Below are 22,165 nucleotides of genomic sequence, written 5' to 3'. Positions count from 1 at the left end.
TGCCATATGAGCACACATGTTCATCTCAGGGGTGCATCAGGGTGTCCTTATGACGCCCTTGCACCCATGAAATTATTCTCAAATTGCGAATCGCGAATTAAGAATGACTTCCCATTCATTCCTATAGGCCTTCTGGCCCATAGAAATGAATGGGAAAGTATTCCTTAATTGCGATTTTGCAATTTGCTAATCGCAATTAAGGAATACTAAGAAATCGCAAAATAATGTAGCTTTTTTTTACATACATCCCTTTTTGCAATTCTCAAATAGCGATTCTCAAAAAATCGCTATTTGAGAATCGCAAACAGGGATTTTTATTCATATGCCCCTAAATGCTTTAAAAAAGGTACAATATTTAAAAACTATTGTTGATGATGAGAACAACAATAAAAACTAAGTTTATCACAGTCACTGTATATACTATTCAACTAGATCAAAAATTAAAAAAATCCTTCTTTAAATCATAAATCAATGGGCAATGCCACATTTAGCAAGGTTCTGGATTGATCACTACTACACATACATAAACTGTTTAGTTACATAGTTGTTTTTGTATGTGTGCTAATAATTGCGTTGGCAAACACAACAACTTCATAAACAGATTCTTAGAACTCATGTCTGGCACTTATAAAAGACATGATTGAGTTCCGGTATTCAACCTCATCGTAAAACATGAAAATGACCTGTCATTGGTTTCTTTGCTAGATTATTTAATGTAAGCATCAAAAAGCTTCAAATAGCATCAAAAAGCTTTTTAAGGCTATTTGGAATATAGCGGGTAAAATAATAAGCTCAAGCTCTTAATTCATTTTTACCAACCATTGTGTTGCTCTAGGAAAGTAGATGCTGCTAAAGTCTCATTTGTCTTTGTAAACATTAATCCAAAACACAGAATAAAGGTCTTGGTGATATATGAGGAGAGGGCCTAGAGGCCCACATCCACATTGATATCCTTCATAGCAAGTGATATAGTTGTAATGGAATACCCTACCACGTTTCCCTTTTAAGCATTCAATAATCATTTGAGTCTCTCTTTCTTCCATTACAAAGGTTATTTGCAGAATGGCCTTACCCATGTAGGATTTCAAAACTAGCCCCATTAAATAACCTTCATACATTTTACCAATTTGTTTAGGAACCTTTCATTGTCGATATCCCCACACAGGGTATTGTCTTAAAATGGGCATCCTAATCCACAGCCAAATACCATAATCACTGTGTTTTGTGCTTACAGTAAGCTGGTTTCCGACTGTGAATGGTTGTAGTATTTTTAATTGCTCTTGGAGAAATGTGGGTTTCAAATCAATTAAGGCTTCTCCATTGGTGTATTTGAGGGGATCAGCAAACATGTCTCATTTCTGGAGAAATACATATGTCTGATTAAAACTAGGGTAGGGAGTGATGGTTAAAGTGCTATATAACACTGAAGCAAGGGCACTTTCACACAGGCCCAAAGATTTCCATGGGATCCCCATGTTCAACAATTTTCACCAGGGAAGTTGTCTGTGGGCTTTTGAGAGGACCACAAATGCATATGCCACCCCTCTCCCACATGTGACAGTATATATACATTAAGTGATCAATGAAAACACTTGACTTTTTATGGAATACATTTTTCCGACGTCTTTACGTACCTACAGTATTGTTTTACTCATGGTCAGCCACTCCGGAAAATGCCTCAAAAACAATCAAGTTAAAATCTGTCAGATATCACACACATAATTAAATTACCCTGAAATATTCTGGCACATCATATTTTTTTCTTTACCGTATCTATAGTGTTTGCCATTCCAGTCAGTGGACAAGCATTGATGGCCATTAACAAAAAAACTCACCCATTATTGAGTTCATATAACGGTACATAGTTTGTTAACATATCAGGACTCAGTGAATGCTGTCCTTTAGGCCAATAATACATTCTTATATCTCAGTGAGCTTAATAGGGCCTTTGACGGCTCTAACCTTGTACCTAATGGAGTGCAACTTGTATGAGAGAGTAAACAATTTAGTATTATATAACAACACCAGTTTTTTCTGGAATACTTGGAAAAGGCCCTGATCAGTCTGACTCCCTCCTTCAAAGTATTTAAGATTCTAAAATGCTTTAGACGTTCTTTAAAACTTGTCTGAAGACCTTTAGGATTACAGTAGCAAAAAGCCCTTTTTTTCTGTGAAGCTGTAAGAGAGTGTACCATGTGATCAGTCATTGCCATGTGCATATTAATAACTGAATGTATGTAATTTTGAATAACAAAAGAAGTTAGTGTGACAGTTTCACAATGTAGTTTGCTCCCAATTGTGATTTAGAAAAAAGACATAACTGATCCAGCAGCTACTTACTGCAGTGCTTGTAAGTTTTTCCCAATTTGGCCTCAGGTAGAAGACAATGCCTCGCCAGGCCCCTGGCAAAGTAGCCCCTCTGACCAGTAATATCAAAAGGACCACATAAGGTAGAGTCGCCGTTACCCACACAACCTGGGAAACAAACGCATAATCATAAAGTCAAACATGTATTATGTCTTATAGCAACACACATTGTAAATTTTCTGACTCACTTTTTTCAAACAATCTAGATTATACATGAATCCCTTAATAAACTGAGGTATATGTCCTTAGATGCCTAAATCGTGCTTCGAGGACAAGAGTGACATTGAACTCAGAAGCGAGAACAACAGATTAGACAGAGATAGAGATAGAATCGAGGGACAGAGAGAGGAAAAGGGATGTTAAGCCTAACACAGGAAACTGTTTGAAAAGACACATAGGCCATTTGTGTTGGGTTGCTGTAAACTGTAGTCCTTTCTTTGTTGATATGATTATGAGACTCATTGTCTATGATCAGAGTCTTCCTTCCATTTCTGTGGCTCAGCACGCTGTGGGGCCTATTCACATAGGTAAGCTTACATGTGGAGATCTCCTCTTGTGAAAATCTGCACCTAGCTGTGGATATGCTCATTGATGGAGATGAAATTCACCATTTCTGCGTGGAGTTCTCTGCCTGGATGTAGTCTTACGAGTCTCCACCCCTCAAATAATTATGAGGTGTAGATTCATATGGCCGACTTTATGGCTGCTTGTGAAGATCTCTTCTTACATAAAGTCATAGGTAATTTTAAGAAAATTAATTTTAAATTAAAAAATAAATATTTTAATAACACATATTATAACGTGATTCACACTTCCTTTTTGTCACAACCCCCTCATGTACCCTCTCTGTAGTGGGCCTGGTGTGCATGGCTCATGTTAGGCTACCCCTGTGGCGCCTTATGGCACGGTATGATTTAATCCTGAGTTTCACTGATTCCCCTGATTACATTATGCCTGAGCTTACAAGCATTCCCTGAACTTGACTTGCTCCCGCTGTTACTAGGGTCATTTCCCTTGTGCACGTTTAGACAAAGAAAAACATTTTTTTCCTGTTGAGTGATTCCATCCGTAAGTTTGCACCTGCTCTTCCTGTAATGTTAAAGCTAGTGTACTAACACGTGTTTCCTTCAGGAGTCTTGGAGTACCTTCCAGATTGCCATGTGTACCATGTGCCTTAAGTGATCCCACTGTATCGATTGGACCTGGAACATGTTATATAAACCACTCCCAAACTTGAGCTCCTTGCTTGGCCTACGCTCCCTGTGGAACAAGCTTTCCACCTACCACCTCACCTGAAGAATCAACCGGACCTGGGCAGTGCACTTCTCAGCTGCAGTTCAAAGCTCCTCCAGTTATTCGCTTGGCTCCAACTTCCATCTCCGCCACCTGCTCAGCTACCTCAGTTCCTCAACGACTTCCTAAGTCAGGACCTCAAGACCTTCTTTACACTTAGGACAAGTTGAAGTACTCAGCTAAGTACTTGATATCAGGTCAGTGCGCACTATTCTTTAATACTTCAATAGTAGTAAGCAGGCTGAAGTATTGGCTTCTTCAAGAGTATAGCTTTGTCTTCAAGTTTCTTCTCAGTGACTTCCTCCAGTTCACCTTGTTTGTTCTTGCTCCAAAACCTTCCTGCAACCTTGGCCTTTGAATTGTGTTTTTACAAGGACTAGAGACTTTGTTCTGTGTTTCTCTGATGAACAGTAGTGCCTAGAGAACACTCCTCAGAGCGCTTCATTCATGTTTGAACCCTATACCGAGATCTATGTTTTGAGTTTATCTTTGGGAATGTCATTAACTCCTATCTGTGTTCCTAGTGTTTCCTTGGGATTGACCGTAACTATAATATGTATTTCAAGCTATTCCTTGGGATTGCTTAGCTTCAATCCATGTTTCCAGTTATTCTGTTTCCTAGCTGTGTTTCTGAAAAAGACGATAAGTGTATTTGACTGAAGTTATTGCAAATCCATTTTGTAGTTTTTAACTGTAATTGCCTTTTGGACATAGCTCTTCTCAGGGGGATTTCCCTAAAACATTTTACTTTTTGTCCTCCCGTTTTTTTGCCGACTTTCTTTTCATGGCCTAGGACTTGGGGCACTTTCCCCCTGTACTGCAATGGAGATGAGTGCGCGCCCTTCCTACATATGCCAGGAAGGGATGCTCACATGATTGGTTTTGGTGTCGCACCTGTGAGTGCCCTGTAAAAAGGTACTCCCCATACCCAGGACGGGCGTTACACTAGCAAGAGTAGGACGCAGCACTGATAGTGCCACCCGCCGAATAGCCTGTTAAACAAGTATCATGCTCAGGTTGGCCTTTTGCACTCATTAGCCAATCCTGAGGGGGCCTATCACTATCACCTGAGCGGCCCTAGGGTAAGTATCCTGAGGGGTGATATTCGTGGTAGGTGAGTGGCCAGGTAGGTACACCAGCGTGTTTGCTGACCGGGTAGGGAAGAACAACTGTGTGGTTTTTCCCTTCCTAGAGGGTCGGCTCTCCCCATGGGACACATCCCAGGTTTTGCTGATTCTCTTGTTGTGGCCTTAGGTCGTGGGGCACTTTCTCACTGTATATACAGTATGAAGGTGCTCACACCCTTCCTACCCATGTTAGGAAGTGGTGCTTTGCTGATGTTTGTGAAAAAGGTCACCAGCCTGCTATTGCAGTCTTGTGTGTGCGCTAGCACCAATAATGTTCTTAAACATGTGACCGCCTGCCATTGCAGGCCGGTCTAACCAATGATGAGCCTGAATTTGTGTCCAGTCTGCCACTGCAGGCTGGTGTGCGCACTTGCACCTATGTTGTTTCTAAACATGTGTCTAGCCTGCTATTTCAGGTCTATGTGTGCACAATTGGGCTTCTGCTCAGCTGGTCTGTTTGAATCACTAGCCTGAGAAGACCTTTCGCAACCGCTACAGCACCCTGATGACACGTCTTAAGGGGTGAAGCCTGTGGTAGGTAAAAGGCTGGGCAGTGCTCCCTGTCCAGTTAGTGAGGAATACCCATGTGTGTTTAACTACCTATATGGTTTGTTCTTCTATAGGCTAACATGGGAAGGTTGGAATTACTTGGTTGGAATTACTTCAAGGTGCACAAGTGGATTGCATGGGAGCTGCCTCATCATGATTCCTATCATTGGATTCACAATGACAAACCCTTTCCTGTGGTAAAGGTTATTTTTTTCATTACTAACTTAGAAATGCATCTCCCAGAAAGTGGGTATTTCTCTGCTCTAAAACTCTTTGTGTGCCTTTTAGCTTGACTTGAACAGCAGACCTCTGCTATTTGAGGGCCTGGCAGGATATATTGGATGAAGAGGTTTTGACACTTGACCTCTGGGAGCCAGATCATGACCCCACTAAAGATAAAGATCTGCATTCCGCTGCCTCATGGCAGACAGGACTGAAGTTTAGCGGAGACATCGGTGGTTCAAAGGGAAACCCTCTGAAACACACCCACTTCAAAGGCACAATCCATTGTAACTACTGGTGCCCTATTAGAGCAGGGCAGAGATCAACTTATGGGGACACGGGACCGGAGAACCTGGAACCGCATGGTGCACACTGCCAGGGGAATCTGTTGTGCATAAGGACGATTACTGCCATTGAAAGGATCCGTGTGCCCTTCCTGAATAGAAGCCAGCTTGGCTGACTACCTGCTGCTGAGTGGCACCCTGAAGTGTTTTCTCCAAGGGTTTACTGTCTAGCCTGCTTTGCTCTCTGAGGTCTAAGGGACATCAAAGATCTCCTACAAAAGACCCACACGAATACTTGTGACACCTGGAGAGCGGTGCCCTCTTAAGAGCCCACGTTATCTGCTGGATCCCAACTGGTAGCGTTGTGTGAGTGTGGAACTACGAATTGTGCATGGAAACCGGATTGCCTTGTGCTGAGCCCCAAAAATCTTGCACACATCTAAGGCCTGTGTCCCCTGCTTGGTGGGGACCTCAGCATGCATAAGTGTCTTGTCGGTGGTGAGTGGATTCACCAGTTGCGGGATCCAGCTTGGCCCACTTCGCAGATCGTGCCGCATCTCTCTTGTGCGACAAACCGACTGCATGCTCATTGCGTGCGGTATCTGATCACAGGTTGTGACCCTCGGATGGTTGGGGCATAATCGTAGTAGTGTCTTATTCTATCTCGTGGGGCATTGCTGAAACTGCACCTGTGTGTGTGACTGGAATTGTCTGGTGCAGCCAATATCGACATGCACCGGATGTTGTGTCTCATTTCTAGGGAGGTACGGAATTTGAAAATCTTTGTTGTGTGTGACCGCAATTGTCTGGTGTGACATATATCAACAGGCACCAGACCTTGTGTTTCATTGCCAGGGAGGTACGGAATTTGCAACTCTTCTTTATGTGTGACCGCAACAGTCTGGTGCGACCTGTATCAATGCGCAGCAGACGTTGTGCCCAGATGACCTGGGTGCAACTCTGTTCAACGTGTACCTGATGAAGTGCCTCTTTCTTCCAACAGGCTCCCCTGCTTCATTCTCCATTCATGGATTGTTCCCTTTTTGGCCATCAGTGCGGCGGACCAATGGCCCTCTCCCCCCTTGGCCCCCGACAACATGGTGTTGCAAGGTAATATTGCTCTGCTCAGGCTTGGGTAGTGAGAGTGACTGACTGGGTTGAAGGACCGTTTCTGAGAATGATCAAAAGCAGGTGCGCTGGTGCGCTGGTGCCGGAAGGCCCCTGTGGAATCTTTTGAGTGACCGACTATTGCCCTCAGCCCACTTCTACTCTGCATCGAGTGGATGCCAACCCTCATTTGATAGCTGCCTCCTAATAAGTCCTGCTACCTACCCACAACTGCTTCCCTGGGCCCTTGACTAAGTGTGACTTCAGTGGTGTGCGGCCTAGTGTGCGTGGGGAGGGCTGGTTATCTTCCACTGTGGGGCTAGGACAGTTGGGGTGAGCTAGAGGGTGGTGGGAGGCTTGGGCCACGATGTATGCAGTGTGCTATCATTTGACCTGCTGGGTATCAGTTGCACAGCATTACGGTGCTGGGTGTGTATGTGTGCGAGCACGTTCTGTACAGACCTGCCTGATGTCCGTTGCACCATGTATCAGTGCGGAGTGAGTGTGGGAGTGACAGTCTAAGGACCGCCTGTGATTCATGACACTGGCTGGCATTGTTGCCTTACATGTTGATTTTTCTGCCAGAAGAACACTACTGTTGACATTGGTTTTGCGGCCTCAGCACACGGTGCTGCTAAAAAGTCTTATGATTCCTTATATGTACATATTTTTGATATTTTTGTGACCCAGGGTGCACCCTATAATTGTGTGGTATTGAATGATAACAATTTCTGGGGTGGACCTGGGGTTGACAACGTGTTGCACCGCATAGGGGCGCTGGGGGGCGTTAGAGAAGGATCTGTCCCAAGTGTGCATAGTATTGATGTCATTTTAACACAATTGGGCCTAGTACTGCTAGTAATATTCCCAAGTGTGATTTATGCCCCGAAATACATACAGTTTATGTTGTGTTGATTATTGTGTGTTTTGAATACAAATGTTATTTACGTGCATCACGTTTGAAGTCTCTTTTGTGGTGCTCACTTTATTTATCGTGAGTGAGTGCTGCGCCAGTGTTGTACACATTTCCTCTGTGATAAGCCTGACTACTCAGTGGCAAAGGTGAGCACAGGTTATATAGTGTGAGTATTCACCCGTCCCTGAGAGGATTGGTAGTTTGTGCCTCGCTGGGGCATCGCCTATGCCAACCAGTAAGTGCAAGTTCCAACACTGCCTTGTCTTGTTATTTCTAGTGCATTGCATCTTCGTAAAATCAGAGGTCATGGTCCTGTGCACATCTACATATTGGACTCAGAGGGTCTACGGTTAATGCGGGGTTGCAAAGTTGCTGACCAGAACTAGTACTGCAAGTCTCTCTTTTCTTAATATGTCCTAAAACCCTTGCCCCTTGGGGATTGGGTGTGACTAAGGTTTTTTTTCTTCAGACATGTTCAGTCCTGGGGAGGGGTAGGAGGACCAGCAACTGTTTCAGTGTTGCCTCCTCAGTTGGAACCAGGTGAGTGCATGACAGATTTCACATAGGACTACCACAGTAACAAGGGATCTACACTAAAATGTAACATAATATTAAGCTGTGAAGAATTCTTTTTTGTTGATCTTATTAATATTATTGAAAAGAAAATTAACCTAAGTGTTAATTTTCCGACAAAATATCCTTTATGTTGAATGTATCCCAATCGTGGCTGCAAGGTTTGTTTAATTTTCTTCGTAATTGTTTTTTTTTCTAAATGAGTTATAATTTACAATATGATTTAAAAAAAATATTATGCTTGATACGAAATAACATTTACAAATATTTGAAAACTTATTACATAATATAGTAAATAAATATTTAAAATACAGTTTAATTTCAAACTGTTATTTAATTTAAATTATATGTGCGTCTGTTGGTGTTATTCCCTGTCTCCATTGAATTATATGGGAGTGTGTTGCAGTAGCAGTGGTTGGCCATGTGTGGTGCTTGACTCCGAGGCTGGGGTGGAGTACATTTATGCCTGCTTTGACAGTAGTACTACAGAGGTAAATGTAGATGTATAGGTTATGAATGGGAAATTGACTTAGTTGTAGGTATGTATTTGTTTTTGTGTCCATCCCTAAACTCTTTTAATTTGCCTACAGAACTCATTGTATAGTAATTATTCTCCATTTCCCCACACTCCCTTCTGTCCCTCCCACATTTACTAAAGAAAACCTACAAGTGCTTGGATCTCTGTGTGGGGATCTACATACAGAAGAGGCAGAGATCTCTTTCCAGACGTTTACAAGTTGCATTCTGGAGTACCTAAAGTAGTGCTACTTTACATACTCCAAAATGGGGAAAAGCCCCCATCTCCTTTAATTCGATTTACTTGTGAGGTGTTCTTTCGATTTCATCACCTTCTAAACATCTATTACCAATGACCGACCATTTCCTGCGTATCCATCCATAAATGTCACTTACCTTTAAACATGCAGTCCATTTGCAAAGTATTTTTCATGTCTAACTCAAAATGTATATATGTGTATTTTTATATTTTACTGGGTTGCAATCCTAGGGGTAGCACATAGTACATTTAATTTTGAAATGCATTTTATGCACTCATTTGAAAAAAGTGGCATAAGTGGTGCAGAAAGTGCTGGAAAAGTAGCTAAATGGTCCCAAATATACCTGTGTGCGGGGAAAGTTGAATAAGTGCTCATAATACATAGGATCATGCAATCCTGGTATCTCTAATTTCCTTATTGCAGGTGACTTGTAACGCACCTAATCACCTATAATAAAGAAATGACGTAGCTGCTTAACTGTAATAACTTAGTACAGTTGCGATCTCACATCACAATGCCTGCTGCCAGAGTCAGTCCAAGGTGAAAGGCAAGTCAAGGAGCATAATTAAAGATGCATTTAAAAAAAACTATATTTGTCTTTTCTTTTTTGTGCCAATTTTCTACTTGAAGGGTGATTAACAGAAAGTAGATATTTATGGCAATGTTTATTTTCTGTATGCCTAATGTAATTATAGAAAAGATAGAATCTATCTGCATGTTTCTATACATTCTGTGATGCAGTTTTTCTTCAAATCTGTTTTTTATTAAACTGATTCCAATATCTTTTTGCAACAAATATCTAACTGCTTTTTTGATGTATTTAATTTTGCACTAGAGAGTCTCCTTTTATTTTTCACATTTGCAAACATGCTATCTCTTTCAAAACAAAGAGCAATACACCAAGGATTTAACTATTTTTGACAAAGGTGCTGGGGGTGACGTGTTGTAAGGAATTAAGTAACCCCTGGCGCACAATTTTGGGATATTACAAGTCACCTTAGAGTACCATGACCTTACAAAGCAAATCTGCCTTCGGACTTGTTCCTTTATATGGTCAGACAACTTCTCAGTGTCTTGTGGGATTCTCTTCAAAGATTCACAGATAAATTGCCAAGGGACATGAGAGAAGACTTTCAAGAGATTCTCCAGGAAAGATTGGTGGTATCCAATCAGGTCATAAGTTCTCCTGCATATGCTTCAGACCTGTCCGCCCATTAACATTGCCATGAACTGTGCCTCAGGCTTAATGCTTGGTTGAGGCTAACAGGCTTAAAAGCTGGTGCATAGGAAAGAATTCTCAACACGCAATTTTCAGGCAATTCCCTCTTCGATTCTCATGACGAGATGAGATGGCCCGAATGAAGACTGAAATGGACATGCTGAAAGCAGTAAGTCTTGAAACGAAAAAAGAATTCAGGGGATGCTACAAGCCCTACGATGAGAGGTATTTCCTACAGAAGGTTCAAACCCCTCAATGGCAGCTGCCACAGTAGCAGCAAAGAAGACAGACTTATCATCCCAGAAGGTATTCTAATGGCAGACAAATACTTGCTGTTGCAGGGAAAACGCAATTCAAACAATGAGACCTTCCTTCTCTCATCTGTGTCAATCGCTCCAGCAAGAGGAAGTATTTCAAATCATCTTCAAGAGTGGCAGAACATAAAAAGACAAATGGGTCTTAAATATTTCTTAGAAAGGATATTCTTTGAAATTCCAACATCCTTCACCTACTATACACTGAAGAATTCCTTTTATTATCATCAAAACATGCTTCAAGGGGAATTGGAGACCTTCTTTCAAAAGTATGAAATGGAGGAAGTACCTTCTTACCAAAAAAGAACAAGAACCTATTAGTGATACGTTCTGATGCAAAATAAAGGTCCAAATGAGAATTTATACACATTTCCTATCTGAAACTAACAAACAAAAGTCTAAAGAAAGATTCAGAATGTTGGCTTTGCACCAGATCCACCCCCATTTACACTAGAGGGTTGTATGTGCACAATAGATCTTCAAAACCCATATCTCCACATTGGAATCATAAAGAGGCACAGGACATTTCTAAGATGTGTGGTACTAAAACATCACTACCAGTTCCAAGTTTTTCCCCTCAGCTGCAATCAGCTGCTTGCATAATTTCAAAGTGCAGAGCAGTGATAGCTGCTCGTCTATAAAAGTTAAAGGCCTTTGTCTAACCATATTTGGACAATTGGCTAATAAAGGAATCATTTCCAGATCTAATAAGGAAGCATTTCCTTATGGCAGTGAACATTTTGCAAAGCTGGGATTGAGAATCACCTTTCAAAGTAAATAATTATTCTAGTGGAAAGGATTTACAACTTGAGAGCAACTTAAGATACTATTGTTGCAAAAGTGTATCCTTCGGAGGAGAGACTCAATTCTATTGAACATAAATGTTGTAGTCTGCAATAAACACTCTATCCAATGGCACAACAGATTTCCTCTTTACTGGAATCGATGGCCAGATGCATTTTTCTAACTCCAGATGCAGCTTTTACAGAAATGCCTGAAGCATAAATGGAACCAGAAATTAGGAAGCTGGGAGAACATGCTAATGTTGTCTCAAGAAGCTCTACAATCACTCCAGTAGTGGTGTCAAGCAACTAACCTTCTAAGTCTCCATTTCATTTGGATATTCTTTTCTCAAACTGAAGTGACAGAACCATTACTTTTAGGATGGCGTGAGCACATGGACAATCTGCACACACAGGGAATGTGGACAGAAAAGAGAAGTCCTATCTCATCAGTTTGTGGGAGTTGAGGTCTGCCCATCTAGCTCCAAAGTCATTCTTCCATGTGTTCAAAATGACTTTGTTTCTTGTTCAGATGAACAATGCCTTATCCAAGCAAGCAGGGTGCAACACGCTTGAGACAACTGTCTCTGGAGGCTCATACCATTTGGAAGTAGCTGTTGGCAAGAGGTCTCACTAATATAGCGGTCCATCTGCTAGGGATACAAAACGCTCAAGCAGATACACATAAGGCAATAAATAAAAGAAAATCATGACTGGATACCCAAAGAATAAATACTGCACAGCATCTTCAAAGAATGGGGTTATCTTCAAATAGATCTTTTTGCAGGTGCAAACAACAAAAAATGACAAAACTTTGCCTCAAGATACTCCAACCAGGGTCAATGGAGAATGCCCTGTTAATCAGCTGGTCTGGGAAATTTCCCTAAGCTTTTGCTCCCGTCCCGCTTATTCAGTGGTTATCAAGCTATGATTTACAAAGCCAGAAGGGGGTCAGATTCTACATCCCAAATTTCCATAGTTGAATTTAGCAGATTGGCTCCTGAATTCTTGCAATATAGATATTTATTGTCTCTCATGACTGTATTGACAGCTTGAAGGAGACAAAGAGACCTTCCACTAGGGCAAAAGGTTCTGCCTCTGGTGTATTACGAATACCTATAACCCTATTATGGGCCAAGAGAAGGTGGTTATTACATTTCTTTTGCACCTAACAAGATCTGGTCTTCCCTTACATCCATAAATGTTCACCTTTCAGCAATTAATGCATGTAGGAAATCTCCTTTATAAATCTCTTTCTCCCAAATAGCAGTAGCGAAGGTTTTATAAGAGGGTATGCAGAGTCTGGAAAATTCAAGCCTTATGTTTAAAAGAACCTTGCACAATTTAACCCACTCAACCCTTTTTCCAAAGATAGTATCAGATATTCATGTAAATCAAACAATTTATTTGCCAACCTTCTTCCCAGATTCATCAGAAAGAGTCCTTCATTGAGTACTAGCATTTTGTCTACACAAACCAAAAGAGATTAGACAAACTGACCACCTATTTGTAAACTATGGTCCGCTTGGGGCTATTCTGTCCTCTTTTTTAAAAAACATCCCAAATAGTTTTTTTCTTGTAATGTGTTCTGTTACCAGTTAGCAAATAATTCCCTCCCTACTAAATCTAAAGCTCATTCAACTAGGGGAAAAGTAGCAACTATGTGTCTGTTAGGAAATGTACCCATTTTAGATACATGTAGAGCTGTTAAATAGATGTCAATCCATGGAAAGTAAATGCCCAAGTAGGTCAGACCTCTTTGAGGAATCGTTTTTGGTAAATGTGGGGACAATTCTGCTTTTTTCTACTTGTCCACGAATCTTGTAGTGGGATAAGCTTGCTATACTATTCTGGGCTTTGTATCTAGTGCTGAGGATTCCCTGGAAGAGAAGGACTAGTTTCTTACCTGTAATCCTACTTTCTTCCAGGGTCATAGGCAACCTCCCTGCCCCCCCCTCTTTAAAGAGGTTACTTTTCTGTGCCCAGAATATTTATCTCCTTAAAAATTAACTTACTTAACTGTCTCTTCAGGTGCATTACGGTACACTGGAGTAAGAGTGAGGCCTTTAAATGCATGGTACCAGTTTTAATGTGCCAGCTGTGCAGCCAATATGCTAGTATTCCCCTTCTTCTCCTTTTTTTACTTAAAAAAAAACAAGCTTGTGGCTATTTCTAGTCACTTTGGATACAGTGGCTATATTACTGCAATTGGAGATATTTTTAATAACGAAACAAAGGGAAGTTGGCAATTTCTATCCTTTTTAGGTTGCAAAGTCTATTGTTTTCTATACATGTGCACTGTTTGTCTTCTAAAAGAACTTGCTCGTATATAGATATACATTTTGCAAAGTGCTCCACGATCAGCATGTGGGCAACCTGTGGGTGGTACTATTTAATGCTTATTACTTGGAAGAGACCTAGGCCAATCACATATAGGCCTACTTAGAGACTTTTGAACAGCTCGTTGGATCAGCTAAGACATTGTCCTCCTTGCCTACCCTGCGTACCTGTATGGCAGCAATCTTTCTACAGCGGTTAATCTGAAGGCGAAAGCATTTGCTGAGCAAGCGCCATGTTGTTTCGTCATCGCTTTGCAAACGTTTCTTTTTTTTAATGCACTACCTGTATAGCAGGAATCTTTCCAAGGAAGTTGCTCTGAAGGTATAAGCATTTGCCAAGCAAGTGTCGTGTTGTTTTCGTCCACGCTTTATAAGCCTTTTTGTGTAATAAATAAGTAAATAAATAAAAAATACACTGAAAGCAGGAGTTTGAACTTGGAAAGAAAAACAATGGCTCTGATGCTCAGGGAGTTGTCGCCCAGCATGTCGGGTCATTGTTCGATTTCTATGCCTTAGACCACCAATGTTGGTAATACTGGAGTAACAGAGTATGCTTCCTGTGAGTGAGGGAGGGGAAAGGACAGATGAGAAGTTCAGATTGAGACGTACAGAGATAGAACAAAGGTAATGAGAGTTGGCCCAAGTGGCTGAGTGTGGCTATACACACTCCTGCATCTATAATGGTAAAAGCAAACTTGTAAATACTGGGAGACAAAGAGAAACCAGGCAGTATGATATTTAAAGAAATCTTACTGCTGGAGCAGGGCCTACTTCTAAACTCAAGTCTTGAGAAATACTAGAAAGAATATCTTTAAATGACAAGTAGGAAGCTTGGATTATATTTAGGGATGTGCAACCTTCTTAGATCCAGAGCAGTGGAGTAGTGCAGTGAGTGTTGGTGGATAAATGGGAAAGATGCAAAACCTCATTTTTGCTAGAACTCCCTGAGAAAGGACAATGCTGCCACCTCTATTGCCAGCCAGTAGTGCCGTGGGGAGGCTACCTCTTCCTGGGTGAGAAACATGTTGGTCTGCACTGGGTAGTGCATGGTGTGCCAGCAGAGTCTTTTGGAGGCCATCATTTGGGATGTCATGACTCCATCATCGTGAGGACCCTGACGGTTACGCCCATTTTGCGATAGGTATAATGTATGCAGGTTGGGTGTTCAGTTGCAAAGAAAACTTGTAGAAGTGTCGCCGTGAAATCTATGAGATTTACTGTGACACTTCTATGGCCTCACTACTTCAAATCCTTAAGCCTGCTTGACGGAGGTCTTTTCACATGGGGCTTGCCCTATGTGAAATGACACATTGCTGAAGTTAATCAATTTCCAGACACACTCCAGCAATGCACCATTTTTGCGCCGACAGATACGTCAGGATTCCTGATGTATCGGTCAATCCTTTCGACATGGAGCGACGTACAGTAAATATGGCGCATCCATGATGTTGCAAGGAGGGCGCACTGAAAAGTGTTGCATCGCGGTTTTAAGGCAGCAATTTGACACTTTTCATAAATGACAGTTTGTGTGTATGTGTGTCTCCTGGACATCCGAGTCTGTATCCCTCTGCAAGTGTCCATGTTCCACTTCCCTCTCCTTGCACCACTTGCCTGCTGAATCTTCTTGTCACGCTGCTTTCTATGCAAATCAGTGCTTCACCCATGTTTTACCCGAAAATACATGTTCTCTGCAACAACTTCTAAAGCAGCAGTCCCACTTTTGTGAGAGTAAAACTTGCAATGCTGCTCCCATGCTTTATTTTACTGTGTTAGTGTGTGTTAAGCTTGCGTTGCTGCAGTAAATGGTGTACCATTTCTGTGTGTGAGGTTTCGCATGTAGGGCTGCTGATAATGTGGTGCCTGTTCTTAATGTCTTACTGAAGGATGGCTAAGAAACAGTTTTCCTTCAAAAGCCAAATCTATTGGCTTTTTGTCAATGCTTGATTATATAGGAAAAATCATAACTGCATTGTTTAGTTAACAATGTCAATAGTGTAACATGATGAATATTATCAGAGATATGCATTTTTGTAAAATATTTAATTGAAATCAAGGAAGATGCCTTATGGACAATAGTTAAATTTTTGTCAATGCACAGGTCCCAGTTTTTGGTCAGAACCCTAGTTTCATGAGCAGTATTCCATATTCGTCTTATGATGTACGAACTCAGAAGTAAAAATATAAGAATTAGTGTTATATTTCTGAAGCGCTTGCATCTAACATTCGTATTCAGGTGCCTGAACAATTATAAAGCAGTTTATCTCATTAATTAATTAAGCACTATTATTAAAGTACCTTTCCAGAAGTCTTAACTCCCTTCCACAGGCTGAAGTAAACTATAGTGAAAATAAGAAAGAGGCAAAGCACGAGCTGCCAGCGGACCCCGCCAACATCATGCAGACCTTCTGAGTTCTGGATTCCGAGTACCTTTCTCCTGGAACACAAAATGTTAATTAAATATCAGTATCAGAACTACACTGTTCAGTACAGTGTGGAGTAGTAGAAAAAGAGCATAGCGCATAACCACTAAAGATCAAATAATCCTTTACCAGGCTTTTATTAAATGTTGTCATCTAAAATCAAAGCACAAGCAAAAACCATCAGTGTGCATCCTTTTTGTTATTGATACTTTCATTGGTTTTCAGAGAAGAGGAGAAACAAAAGCAAATAATGTGGCGAAATACAACTAAGAGGGATCTCTACACATAACCAGCAGAATATGTTTTCACATTATCTATTCAGAACACATTTGTATGGCGTATTTTTAAATCACTCTTGATTTTAGAATTTCACTCACTACAAAGTTACATACAAGAGCACCGTGCGCTGCGCAGCGTGGATATACAGGACCATCTAGTAGAGTTAATTTCAACCGAGCATAATTAAATCTGGTCAAGACACTCAGTTAAAATGTGCCAACTGATGGTTGGTGGGTCATTTCAGGATGAGTAAGGATGGGATATTCTCCAGCATTAGTTATAGTACTGTGCGTCTTCCTCTGCATTTTTTACTTAGATCCTGATTTAGAGTTTGATGGACAGGGTGCTCCACCACAAATGTGGCAGAGTTCCCTGGACTAAATCATGATGAGCTTAGCTGGCACAGTGAAGATACAAGTGTCTGTTTTATGTTATGTGAAGTGAGTTCATGTACCTCAATATTTCTCTAAATTTGATAAAAACTTCTAGCCACAGATTCCTTACCTTAGAATTATCACCAGGCGTCAGACTGGATCTTGACATTTTCCGTGAGGCACCCTGCGCATCGGTAGGTGACGTCAATCAGCTCTGCGTGATGTTAGTGTAGTCTGCACGGGATGTGATGTGCGTGGTAATATCAGTTATTTTCTTTTCACATCAGACAGCGCAGAGCCGGAGAGAGACACTCCTTCAGTCAGTTTTTGAATGTGCTTTTTCAAAGTTTTTTTGAGAGCTATCCTCCTGGTGTGGCAGGGATGTCCACTAGGAAGACCGGCTTCAAGCCTGGTGGCGCATATCATCAACAGTTGTTGTTGATGGACCTGCACCTTGTATGCATCCAGTGCTTGGAACTCGACCACGGCATGAAGACCTGCGCTGATTGCCGCGCCATGCACTCAAAGTCATTGAGTGAGCGATCCTCAAGCTCCTTGCCACCCAATGATCGACGCCGCAACGGTCTTAATCTCGCTTGAGAAGAAGGTTCCATGATCGGTGCGGAGTCCATGATCCTCATTGCATTCCTTGTTGTCGGTCCACTCTGGTAGGTTACACAAAAAGAAAAAGAGTAAGAAGTCGAAGAGGTCTTGAACTTTGCTTCGTTTGTCGGCCCTCGATGAGGGAGCATCGACATTCAAGGCCTGCCTCTGCTGTTGAGCCAGCGCCTGAGTGGATCTGGAGTGACCCCACTCTTCAGTTTTATGAGGACATGCGCCTCATATTTGAGGGGCTGTTCCTGTCGGCGTGCCTTTGGGCCCTGTAGGTTTGGAAGGGGCCCCTACTGATTTCACTCTGGCATAAGTCATTCCCTTTGGATCTACTGATGGATATAGACTTGGGCCAGTCTTACCAACGCGACCTTCTTGGGCGCCAGTCCCTATGCCAACACTCACAGCACCACCCTCGCCCCCCCCCCAGAGCGTCTGTCCCCATTCTGATCCCGACTCCAACATAGAGCTGAAGGGGCGTCATCCGATGCTGACTCCGGTGCCGACTGGAGTCATGCCTTCCAGGCCAGAGCCTAAGCCCTATTCCTGTGGGCTAGGACTTGTAGAGGATTGGAAGGGGTCTCTGTACCCTGAGAAATACCAGCCTTTAGACCCAAAGATGGACTGGTGTGAGGACTTGGCAGAGGCTCGTAGACTGATTACATCTCCAGATACTGGCATGCTTTCTCTCCCTACGCTGGCTATGGAGGAGAGATCGTCCTTTGCAATGATGGCGAGGAGGGTGGCCGAGGCTCTGGAACTTAGCCTGTCTTCTGTAGCAGTCAAGACAAACGTCTTTACAGAGAGTGTTTCAGCCAAGAGTGACCCCCTCAGAACCACTTCTTCCTTTCAATGAAGCCCTTACATACTGCTTAGGACCTGGTCCCGGCCTAGTACAGGGCTCCTGTGAACAGGATGATTGCCCACCACACTTCCCCGGGGGACCCCAATTTTCTCATGCAACTCCCTACCCCAGAGAGCTTGATGGTCCACACCTCTACCTCCCATGTAAATCCTTGCACATTCCCTTTAGGGAATCCAAGAGGTTGGACACATTAGGGAAGAAGATGATTTCTTTTACCAGCCTAGCACTGTGGTCCATGAATACCATGTGCCTTTTGGGCTGGTACTTCCATGCTGTATGGGATTTGGTTGTGCAGGTGTTGCCCGTGGTGTCGGATGAGGTCCTGGCAATGCTCTCCAAGGCTGTTGCTGACGGGAGAGATGCAGCTAAATTCATGATCCGATGTGTACTGAATACCCCTGACTCTCTGGGCAGAGCGGTTTCCTCGATGGTGGCCGTATGGTGCCATGCCTGGCTGAGAACAGCTGACTTTTCAGGGGATTTCCAAATGTCATTTATGGACATGCCATTTGATGGCTGCTGTCTCTCCAGAGAAAAGGCGGATTCAGAGCTGCATTGCTTTTACAAGGAGTAAGGCTATTGCCACGTCCTTGGGCCTTTACATTGCCCCTCGCTACCCCCAATCCGCCTTTTGCTTTTTTCATGGCCATGGAAGGGGCTTCTAGTGGTGTCGATACCCTCCAAGCCGCCGTGGCGTGCAATCTTCCCATCCTTTGCATGGCCAAGGATGCAGTACCCACAGACCTCGTGGGTCAGGCAGCGAGAGGTCGGGATAGTCCACTACCCCCAGCAGCTGCACTCACCAAGCCCTTATAGTTTGCAACCTTAGAATCATGGGCACCCAGTAGGAGGCAGGATACGCCATCAACTGCCCCACTGGAGGCCTAGAACAGCAGACCGATGGGTCCTGAATATCGTCCAGAGGGGCTACTCCCATCCCATCATGACTACCCCTCTGCCCATGCTCCCTGCTTGCGACAGGCTGACGAACAACCATCTTTCCTTGCTCTGCCAGGAATTGACAGCTCTCTTGGCCAAGGGAGCCATAGAGAGGGTGCAGATGGCAGAAGTATGTTGTGGTTGCCAGGGGTCTAGCAAGGGAGGGGGCTAGTCAGCCCCTGGCTGCACAAGTTTTGGGGGAGGTGGGCCCACTCTTACCTCCGGCATCGCCAGCACCCCCCTGATTTTACACACGGCCAGGGGGCAGGAAGCACAGGTTTTGTCAGCCTCAAGCTCTTACATACAACCACAGGGTGGCCGCCTTAGGGACCACCACGGGCGGTAACTATTCTAGCTACGCCACTGGTGGTTCCTATTCCCGCAACTTCCTGGTGCCCAAGAAGGACAGAGTCCTTCGTCCTATTCTAGATCCATCCATCCATCCTTCTGTGCCCTCTCAGTTTCTTCCTCAAGGAGAAGTTCAAAATGCTCATGCTCACTCAAGTCCTGTCTGCCCTGGGTCCAGGAGACTGGATGGTAGCATTGTATTTGCAAGACGCATATTTCCACATTCCCGTCCGGCCCACCACAGGCATTACCTGCGGTTCAGAGTGGACCACAAGCTCTTTTTGTACGCTGTAGTCACTTTTGGCCTTACCAGTGCCACTCAGGTATTCACCAGGGTGATGGCGGTGGTTGCAGCCCATATGTAGAGATCAGGGGTGCCAGTTTTTCCCTATCTCGACTACTGGCTGTTGAAGGCAGGTCTACCCCAGGCTGTCTTCTTTCACCTCCATACTACAGCGGATCTCCTGTATTCCTGGAGTTCACTATCAACGTCCTGAAGTCTTTTTTGACTGCCTATCAGATGCTCCCTTTTCATTGAAACTGTTCTGGACAGTGATGCAGTTTCGGGCCTATCCTCCGGAATTCGAGCCCGTGGTATTCAGGCTATGATACCTGCAGCCTCTATCATGGATTTCTGTGACACTGACTCTGAGGCTACTGGCCCTTATGGCCTCCTGCATCCTGCTTGTGATACATGCCTGAAGGCATATGCGGGTTCTGCAGTGGGACCTGAAGTTCCAGTGGGTGCAGCATCAGGGAAATCTATCCAACATGGTCCAGATCTTGATGGGAACTGCAAACGAACTGCAGTGGTGCTTAACAAACCACTTTGGATCAGCGGCAGTCCCTTCTCCCTTTCCCAACCAGATTTGACAGTGGTGGCACATGCGTCACTCCTGGGATGAGGTGGCAATCTGGTAGAGGTGGAGATCAGAGGTCTCTGGTCTCCAACGGAACCAGCCTCACATCAACCTTCGGAAGCTCCAAGCGATCCAGCTGACATTAAAAGTCTTTCTAACCTCCATTAAGGGAAGGCTAGCGCAGGTGCTCATTGACAACACCACCACCATGTGGTATTGCTAGAAACAGGGCTCGGTGCGGTCAAGGATCCACTCTCAAGAGGCCCTGCATCTCTGGACATGGCTGGATCGTCATGCCATATCCCTAGTGGTTCAACGTCTTGCATGCTCTCTGAACGCCGAGGCAGACAAACTCAGCTGAAGATGCCTAGCAGATCACAAATGGTGTCTCCATCCGGAAGTGTTGTAAGGTCTCTTTCAGCTGTGGGGAGTCCCTTGGTTAGATCTGTTCACCATCACTTAGGATGTGCAACGTCAGCAGTTCTGCAAGGTGGAGTTTCCAAGGTGGCTCTTTGTCTAAGTTACTTTTCGTCTTGAACGGAGCTCAGGCCTCCTATACGGTTTGCCGCCCATACCACTACTGTCCAGATTTCTCATGAAAATCAGGAACGACTGGGGCCAAGTCATTTTTGTGGCTCCAGACCAGCTCAGAGAGGTTGGAATCCCAAGTTGTTGAGTATGTTCATTGGTCCTCCGATTAGTCTGCCTCTTAGGGAGAATATTCTGTCACTGCAGCAGGGGAGGGTTTTCCACCCGAACGTGTCAATGCTTAACCTTTTTGTGTGGATATTGAGTGGCAACAGTTTACAGCATTTGACCTTCTGCCTGAAGTCTGCGATGGTCTGATGGCAGCCAGGCATGCTTCCCCCAAAACTATATACACCTGCCATAGGGAAATGTTTGTGGCATGGTGTGTAGAAAAGCAGGTTGACCCCCTTTGTGCTCCCCTTTCTCAGGGTCTGCTTTTTATTCTTTCCCTTGTCCAGCAGGGCTCTGTTCTGGGCACCTGAAAGCTTTAGCTTTCTGCTATATCAGCCTTTCTGCGGTTGCCTGACCAGCCGTCCTCTCCAAATCCCCTATTGTACATAGGTTATTGAAAGGTTTGCACATATGTTTCCTCCTTCTCTCTTTATCATGCCTCAGTGGGACCATAACCTCCTCCTGACATTCCTAATGTGCTCTCCCTTTGAGTCCTTGCTCAACTGTCCTCTCAATCTCTTTACCATCTCCATTGCTTCCTGGTGGCAATAACATCTGCCTGGAGGGTCAGGTAGCTTCAGGCTTTGTCATCCAAGCCTCTTTTCTTGAGCACCTACCCAGACAGGCTGGTTCTTTGAACCAGAGCTTCCTGTCTGCCGAAAGTCATCACTCCCTTTCATATAGGACATTCCATCAGCCAGCCTACTTTTTATGTTCCACCACATTCCTCTAAAGAAGAGGAGCGACTTCACCGACTGGACCCAAAAAGAGAGTTGCCGTTCTACCTTGACTGCACAAAGGAGTGCTGGGTGGATGACCAAATCTTCGTGGGGTATGTCAGAGCGAAGAAGGGAAAGGCTGTGCTGAAGCAGACCCTCTCCCAATGGATCGTGTTCTGCAT

At 43.6% G+C, this 22,165-nt stretch overlaps 1 protein-coding gene across 1 annotated transcript in view; it reads right to left on the bottom strand.

Annotated features, from left to right (window-relative positions):
• The window catches only part of LOC144790925 (sodium-dependent serotonin transporter-like), a 697,068-nt gene that overhangs the window by 309,078 nt on the left and 365,825 nt on the right, over window positions 1–22,165 (bottom strand). The window contains exons 4-5 of the mRNA XM_078665560.1: window positions 16,164–16,302; window positions 2,341–2,475 (exon numbers count right to left, since the gene is read on the bottom strand). Of these exons, the coding sequence (XP_078521686.1) occupies window positions 2,341–2,475; window positions 16,164–16,302 (274 nt within the window). The remainder of the gene's footprint in view (window positions 1–2,340; window positions 2,476–16,163; window positions 16,303–22,165) is intronic.

The sequence above is a fragment of the Lissotriton helveticus genome, chromosome 11 (genome assembly GCF_964261635.1).
Source record: "Lissotriton helveticus chromosome 11, aLisHel1.1, whole genome shotgun sequence".
NCBI classification, from domain to species: Eukaryota; Metazoa; Chordata; class Amphibia; order Caudata; family Salamandridae; genus Lissotriton; species Lissotriton helveticus.
This window is presented reverse-complemented; position numbering and strand designations above follow the sequence as displayed.